This window comes from Gavialis gangeticus, unplaced genomic scaffold, assembly GCF_001723915.1.
Source record: "Gavialis gangeticus isolate Ggan-Ray unplaced genomic scaffold, GavGan_comp1, whole genome shotgun sequence".
Lineage (NCBI taxonomy): Eukaryota > Metazoa > Chordata > Crocodylia > Gavialidae > Gavialis > Gavialis gangeticus.
Window position 1 is genome coordinate 19,115,534 of NW_017729011.1, and position 8,145 is coordinate 19,123,678.

Sequence of the window (8,145 nt, forward strand, 5' to 3'; positions counted from 1 at the left end):
CGTGCCAAGTTAGGTCTTTCTCAAAAGGGTTTCAAAATCTGAACTTTTACTTTGCTTTGGAAGGGGAAAAGGGGAGAGGAAAAAAGATATCTGTCCCTTGTTGGTCAGGACGTGCGATGTGCTAGTTGTGCTGTCCTGTGCTCCCCGCAAGCCCCGAGAACGTGTCCCTGCGCCCGAGGCCACGTCCAAGTTTGGAGATGAATTGCAAACCTAGGCTCCGAGAGTGGCTCTCTCTGCTGCACAGAGTCATCCAGGAGGCCCTGATTGCAGGTGCTGGAAGGGGGAGGATACAGCAGGATGTAGGGTGGGTGCAGGAAAGGACTGTCAAAGAGCAATGTGGATGGCTGCTATCTGCAAGAACATTTTAATGACCTGGTCATTTCTGAGGCATCCGCTCGCCACCCTCCTACACACGCTGCAAGCCTGGGAACCAGAGCCACGCTGCAGAAAGTCACAGACGCCGGCCTTTGTCCCAGAGCAGATGTGCGAGGCTGCCCCAGCCTGGGGGAAAGTGGAGCCATGCCCTCGACTAGGAGCATCCAAACCTCACAGGGGTGGAAAAGGTGGCTGGATCTTGGAGCTTTGGAGGCAAGCTACCTCTCCAAGTGACCTCTCTCTTGTCACAGAGCAAGACGTTGGCAAAGGAGGTAACACAGACCAAAACCTCCCAACTCAGGACTGCAGCACATGGGTGCTCAGCAGAGCCCCCCTGGACGCAAGCAAGACGAGGCTTTCATGATGCTGGTGGAAAGGACTGCGCTAGCTAAAGCTCATCTTTCTTTTCCAGGGGACAGAGTGGAGCTGGGTCAAGGGGCAGCGGGACTCAAGTGGTCACTTCTAGTCTAGGGAGCTGCTTCTCTTCAAGCAGGGGCTGCATAACCCCCCATACCGAGAAGCAGCGATGAGGCTCGTGCATGCAGTTATGTGCTGAAGGCTTCTCTAAAAACCTGTCAGGAGCCCACATCACCGGGGCCCGCTCTCCTCCTCTGCCTGACAGGTACACTTCAAAAGTGTCGCTCCACTGAATCCCCAGACAGGAGCTGTCTGCAGTGGCGCCGTGGAGCTGCTGGCGATCAGCTTTCAACACGGCTGCATCCTCCACAGGGCTCCTTGCATCTTTCCACCCGCCCTTACGCGCCACCGCTCCCGTGCAGACGCACGCGGAGCACGGCCGTGGTCGGAGAGCAGGCTGGAGCGTGGGGCCAGCTCCGTTTAAGGAGCCACCCAACTCCTCTTCCAGGGTGGGAAAGCACATTTCTTTCCTGCAAGAAATTCTGACTTTTCAGACAAAAAAAAAAATCATCATCCAAAAGCAGGAGGAAGAAAACAAGAATATTTTCGGGGAAATCCCCCACTCTCGCGTATCAGGAATACCGAGACACGCTGTTTCTGAGACACAATATGCTCCTCGGGGTCCCCAGCAGCTGCTGTCTGAAATGACACCGTTCTCCTTTGTTTTGTGGCTTCCTGGACGCTCCCTGGAGCATCTCCGATGATACGCATCGGCCAGCGGCTGTCAGGCCTCCCAGGTTCCCTGGTGCCAGGACAGTTCCCCCAAGCTGACTTGTTGTCTGGTGTGAGACCCCAGATCCAGTCTGCTTCATTTTCAGAGCCTGCTTGTGGGAGCTGTTCTCACGCCATGATGCCGAGAGACCTGCCTATACTAGTCGGAGACCGGTGACCCTCCAAGTCCACGTACCTTCTGCCTGGGGCAGAGCAGCAATTGCACCAAACAGTATCACCACGCTAGGGAGATGCGTGCGATATCAGACTTGTGCATCCTGTCCTCGCCACTCCCATCTTGTCCTCCTCTCCTCCGCACCCATCAGAAACCCAGTGCGACGGATGGATGTGCCAGAGCAGCATGGAAACCAGGGTCTGACCGGCATCAGCCTTTAGGATCTGGGGCTACAAGGCTCTGCCCCTTGGGGCTTGGGGAGGAGGCGAGGGGGCGGGAGGAGGATGTCTAGCCACTTCTGTGCCCCACGCATCAGACCTGCAGATGAGGCAGTGAGGCCCCCCATGTCATTGCTCTCAAAATCTCAGTGTTGCACAATGCTCGAGAGCAGCAGCAGCTGCAGCACTGGGGCTTCGCTGCTTCATTTCCGAGTCTAACGCAGGCTCAAGGACCCACTGAGGTGCCTCTGTGCTTCCGCAGCGATGCACAAGAAAACCCATTAGAAGCAAAAAAAAATTCCCTCCCCGACTGCTGTGAAGTGTTGCCTTAAGGCCCGGCTCCTACCATGCATCCAGCCGCCTTCGCCAGCTTGTGAGAGGAGAAGGGGAAGGCCTCGTTGCTCAGATCTGTGTCCAGCAGCTCCTGAAGGACCGTGCGGCTGCAGAAAGAGCAAAGGGGGAAAACGATGTTAGTCACTACATCGCTCGCCAGCGGCCATCCCAGTCACGCTGGCGGTCCTGCCGTGGGCGCGGGCTGACGTGTAGCCTCCGGGCAGCCTGGCAAGGACACGCTGTGCTGCTCCTCTACCTGGATGTTTCTCACCTCTGTATTTTTGGCTCAGCAGGACAGGTGCTACCACCTCTGCTCTATTATTGCTAAGACCCACCCCGCAGCCCCCTTGCATCCCCACCACCAAAATGCAGAGGGGTCTAGAGGAATGAAAGCATTTTCTCCCCTCTGACATTGCACTCCCTGGGTCCTTGTTGGTTGTAACTCAGGGAGGAAGTGTGGTTTTATTTCTGTGTGGCGGTCTGGTGATGCAGGGGATGGCCCTACAACCCACATCATCTTCTCAAGTCACCTTGGCCAATAGGCTAAAGCACCAAAATGCTTTGAAAGTGGGGGTTTTGTGCCTCAGCTCGCTTGTAGAACAAGGCGTTACCCAAAAAACCCAAATCTTGTGACGTGTGGGGAATATTTGGACACTGCAGAGACCGGGGCGGGCAGGTACTCAGGTTGATGCAAAAGGCTGTTACCGCTGGAGAAGGGGAAGAGGACTCAGGCCTGGGGCAGATGTCTTCCCACCCCTGCATGACACTGGGTAGACACTTCCCCTCCCTTCTTATTCCTTGGCAAAGCAGCTCCAAAAAGTGGGTTGGTGACTTGCAGTCTGGGATCCCTGGACGAAGGGCTCTGGACAACGGCATGGTATTTTTCCAGCCTAACGCAGGATCCCGGTCTGAGGATCCCCGCCAGGCTCCCACACAGCCGTGACTTTGGGGACACCGCCTCCTACCCCAATCCCCGCTCTGCTTGCAAGGCCGGGGAGACGTTAAGATTGATGGGAGCTGAGACTCCTCCTGACCTGTGGCTTTTCTCTACTTGGACTGGAGCTGCAAAGAAACCTGATGGTTAAACCAAAGTGACCCAGTGAACAGGTCTGGCCACGGCTTTGCAATGACCCTGGCCCAGTGAACTGGCTACTGCCTCCAGCCAGGCCAGCTCCTCCTCATACGCTCTGGGGCTGATGCATTATCAGTAGCCGACATAGTGCTGCAGGGTACATTTAAGTAATCTTTCCATCTATCCATCGCAGCTCTGCGAAGGGATGCAGGGGAAAAAGAGGACTTCCTCCCTGCCCCTACCTCCCCTGAGCTGAGACAGTCCTCTCTGCCCGAGCTGCAGAGAGGCAGGAGCAGGCAGGGAGGGAGAGGGGAGCTGGGCGGCACTAACTAGAGTCAAGACATTTACTCCTCAGCTGTGTCTTCTTCACCTGCCTCTTGCTGGGGATTAACCCACCCTGTGAATTAATTCATTAAGCGAGTCTGGTTGGTTGCACACCCTCTTAATGGCAAGAGCTGTCAGGCTGGGGAAGAGTCTCCCCAAGGCAAACAGAGACTTTAGGAGCAAGCCAGGCAATGCACGGGAAGGAAACAGTCTTGTTGCAGTGGCTGGGTGGTTAAGTTAGTGTTTCTTGACCTTTTAAGTACCCCCTAACTTCTGAAAATTTTAATAAGTACCCCAACACTCAATTTTCCAGGGGATTTTATATTTCCAGACTAATGTGTGCCATATGTTGGAAGAAGGGCTATGTATATAAGGCCGTGATATGACAGATGTCTGATCTGGTGTGGGTAGGATTGCCACCTTCTACACCAGGGGTGCACAACTCAGGTATGGACGTGGGCTAGAGGCGATGTTGCCCAAAGCTAGGAGGGCTGAACCCAGGGCCACACAAAGCACGGCACACCAAATTATTACCGGGGAATTAGATTTTTTAAATTGCACCACATTTTTTGCCATAGTTTTGAAAGGAAAAGGGGGCAAGAGAGTGTTGGGGTACCCGTGTACCCCCTGCCTGTGTCTCGTACACATACCACAGGTTGAGAAACTATGGGCTAGGTGATCTGGGGGAAATACGTATCAGAAGGGACCACTTATGATCATCTCCTCTGCTCTCCGTCATAACGCAGGTCAAAGGATGACATGCCCTAATCCCTGCAGCTGCTCTCTGTTTCCTTCCTCCAACCTGCTCAGAGCAGGCCCTGAACACTGAAGCTTCATCCCCACCCCGAAGCCTGGAAAGTTCAACAACGGAGCTTGATTCAACCCAAAGGGAACAGGGAGTTCATTTCCATTGGAAACATGCAACCCACTCTCCTCCGAACCACGGCAGGAGGCCTCCACCCACAACACAAGCCTGCAAAGGCTCGCCCTGGCTAATGGTGAGCTCATGGCAATGACAGCGGCTATTTCAATGGCTTCAATAAAACCAATGAAAGCACTCACAGGGGATGGAAGTACGGGATGGACTGGATCCAGGGTCCTTGCTTTCAAGGTATGGCACAGGGATCTGCACCTCTTGGATACTGTATTGTCTAATTCCTGATGAAGGGAGTAGGAGAAGGAAGGGTCCTGACTCCTCTTCCCAGCACAGCCCCCATTGCACCGCTCAGCTCAGTGGCGAGGGCTAAGCTGGCTCCCAGGATCACAGAGACTTTCCCCTCAATCTCCTCTAAATCAGCCTTCATCAGCGGCTGGATAAATGCCAGCCCCTTTCCGGCCTTGAATCGGTCCTAACGAATGCTGGCTTGTCACATATGACAGATACAAGCATAAAGGCTGCTGTGACACCGCAGAGAGGAACTGCGAGTCTCCGGCACATTAGAGCCCTGCCAATGCTTTTCAGGACCTGCAGGCTGTCTCCAGCTCCTGCCAATTCTCCGTGCTGCGCTATTCAGACTGAAACTTGCCTTCCCAGCTCTATAAATAGTGTGTTTGCTCTCGGGCCCGAAGCTCTGTGTGGGATGGGGGCGAAAAAATGAATAAAGGTGCCTCGCGGCCACATTTGGATCCCAACCACCACAGGGCAAGAAGTTGGTGGAGTTGCTCCCAGTGTGCACCACCCAGTGACAGCAGTCTGGCCTGAATTTGGATGCCAGTAAAAGAGCAATAGACCTAGTCTCTTGGAAAAGAGTGCAAAATTGGGCATCCTCCCTGCAGGGTACGTCTGTGCTGCTCCGGCGGCAGTCTTGAGAACGCCATTAAAATGCGTGCCCACTGCCCTGCACCTGCCCTGCATGCGCCAGGCCTGGAAACAAGGCTGTGGAGATGTTTTGGGAGCAATGCACTCAAACTCTCTGTCTCCAGTATGCGCGGGAGAGGAAGCCAATGGTGGCCCTGGTGCACCGGGTGTGGGTAGGGCATCAGAGAAGCCATATAGATGCTGCCCCATGGGCTGAGGTTGGGAAAAAGCAGCACCAGGCCTACTCCATGCAGCCCAGGTAAAGCCGGCCAGCAAGGCTCCTTGGCCCAAGGTCCATTCTGCCCTCATACCTACCCCCAGATGCTGTCAGCAAAGGGGCAATGTCAAGAGGTGGGGAATGATGGAGGTTTCGTGCTATAAACAGGAAAGGATGGGAGTGTGGCCCAGCTAGGGATAAGGGGGATTCAGGCCAGAGCTGTGTCCCTGGGGTCTGCATCAAACTCTTCCCATAGTGTAGGCTTGCTGCCCAACATGAAGACGCTTGCATGGTGCACCTCAAAGACAGATCACAGCATGCCAGGAGCTGGGTCTGGACCTGATCTGGATGCAGGGGATTCTGATTTCATTTTAAACAGTAACACACTGCTGCTCAGCCCCCAGCAAGCAGCTCAGAGGTTAGCAAAGTGGGCAGGTACGCAAGGGTCAGTGCCTGCCGAGTGGAGCGTCACTGAGAGCCGTGCACCAGGCAGTCTAAATATTTGATGCTTCGCGGTGTGGTTCAGCAGCAAAAATAGCGCAGAGGAGCAAGGTGATGGGAGGAAAGGCAGGTGTCTGGAGAGCTCTGCTGAGATCCTTTTGCTCCAGCGCCGGGCGCCGCGTTCGCTGAATGCCCGGAGAGGCTCCAGCTAGCACCAGGGGTGGGGGGAGCTGATCTCCCTGGAAAAGTGTCACGCGGCCTGCCTGCTCCTTAAGGCCATGCCCCTTCCCAGCACATGGGACAAGTCCCTTCACAAAACCCCTGCTCTGGCTGTGCTCTTGCGTGTCCCCGAGCATGCAGGCATGTCCCACTTAGCCCATCCCCTTTGCTGGACGCAGGCTCCTGGCGCTGCATAGACACACGCTGAGGCTGCACAGATCCATCCCCTCTTCTGTTGCCCTGCGCCAGGGGCAGGAATAACGACCTGAACCTGGGCCAGCAGCATGCACAGGCCTTTGAAAGGGCTCAGAGCTGTCTGAATCCTGCTGCGTAAACCATAATCTGGCCCTCATCAGTCATCCTCTGCATCCTCAACAACGTAAGGACCAGAAGACGGGCGCTCTAAATGCATGTCCTCCCCCCGTGCCATTAAACGCTCCCTTTGCAGGGGACCCCTGCCTCTCCTCCTGCCTCATGGCACTTACCTCAAGGGGCCCTGGATGCTGATCATTCCCAGCTCCTCCGAGCAGTCCAGCAGCTTGCACTTGAACTTCATGTCCTGCAGCACCGTCATGATGTGTGACCAGTTGTGCTGCGCGACCGCCCCACCAACAGCCAGGTAGTAGCCATCCCCTGCAAGAAACACCACCAGGCTTTTAGCCCTGAAGAGCTCATGCAGGAGGAGAAAGCAGAGAGGAGGCTTTCTCAGCAGCTCGGGGCCTTGGATCCTACCCGGCACTGCTTTCCCGAGCAATGAATACATTCATTCATTAAACCTCAACATTTAAACAAAGCTTTAAACCCTACCCCTCCTTTTTTTTCCCCCCCCTTTTAATCATACCGACTTCACCCAAGGGAGACAGGTCTCCACGCAAAACTCTGCAGCGTGCAGACCTATGTCAGGGAGGGCATAACAAGCCTGTTGGCAAAAACCCTCAAGTCTGAAGATAGCTGTGCCAGCAGGCCAGGGCTTCGGTCATGGATGGGGGATGTGATGTAACTATGATGTCAGAACCCCGCTTCTGCTGGCCCATGCTGCATTTCTGGTCGGGGGGGCTCTGTCAATAGACCTATCTTGACACATCAATGGTGGCAGCAGCTGCTTAAGTCTGTACTCCCCACTCCAGGTACATTTACACCCCTGCAACATGGTAATGCAGTCAGAAGGACGGTATTGCATGAACCTTCTTGGCAGAGGTGCCAATGGGAGGTGCCTGGCACAGAGCAGCAGGAGGATCAGGCCCCTTCTGCCTCTAGAAAATGACTTCTCTGACACTCAAATCACCCAGCTTTTCCCCTTGGGGTGATTACTGTGGTGTTACGCAAGCAAGCACTTTCCTCTGACTTGGCTGCAACAGGCTGACTTCGGTTGCGTGCCTTCGAGTTGCCTCCTGCATGCATCTCCTTGCCTCCTACAAGGGATCTGCTGATTTCCCAAAGCACCCGCTCATACTCTGCAAATCTTCCCCAAGAGGCATCCCATCCGCTTCAGCAAAGATGCCTGTTCCTTGGGGCTTGCAATACTGGGCAGCTCCTCATGGCAAATGCCTAGAGCCCTGGAGAATTTTTCCAGCTATTTGAGTTGGTCTAATAAAAGATATCAGATTCACCCAAAAAGCCCTGGAAACAGTCTGCACTATCTTTTAGCAAAGATCCTGGGCAGCTACCACGCTCTTAGCCAGTTGGCCTTCCTGCAAAGTGAAGGACCCTGACCTGGAGGACTTTGGTGATGCTGAACCTGGAAGCCAGAGCAATTTATGGACAACTGTATGCCTGATATCCACTCACTGGATGCACTGACAGATTCCCCTGTGGACTTGCAGAAATGTTCTAGGTGGAAAAAGG

The 8,145-nt window shown here is 54.6% G+C and overlaps 1 protein-coding gene across 1 annotated transcript in view; it reads right to left on the minus strand.

The window, feature by feature from the left end:
- Positions 1–8,145, minus strand: part of SARDH (sarcosine dehydrogenase) — an 82,632-nt gene that overhangs the window by 31,053 nt on the left and 43,434 nt on the right. Inside the window, exons 16-17 of the mRNA XM_019510768.1 lie at positions 6,786–6,933; positions 2,243–2,336 (exon numbers count right to left, since the gene is read on the minus strand). Of these exons, the coding sequence (XP_019366313.1) occupies positions 2,243–2,336; positions 6,786–6,933 (242 nt within the window). The remainder of the gene's footprint in view (positions 1–2,242; positions 2,337–6,785; positions 6,934–8,145) is intronic.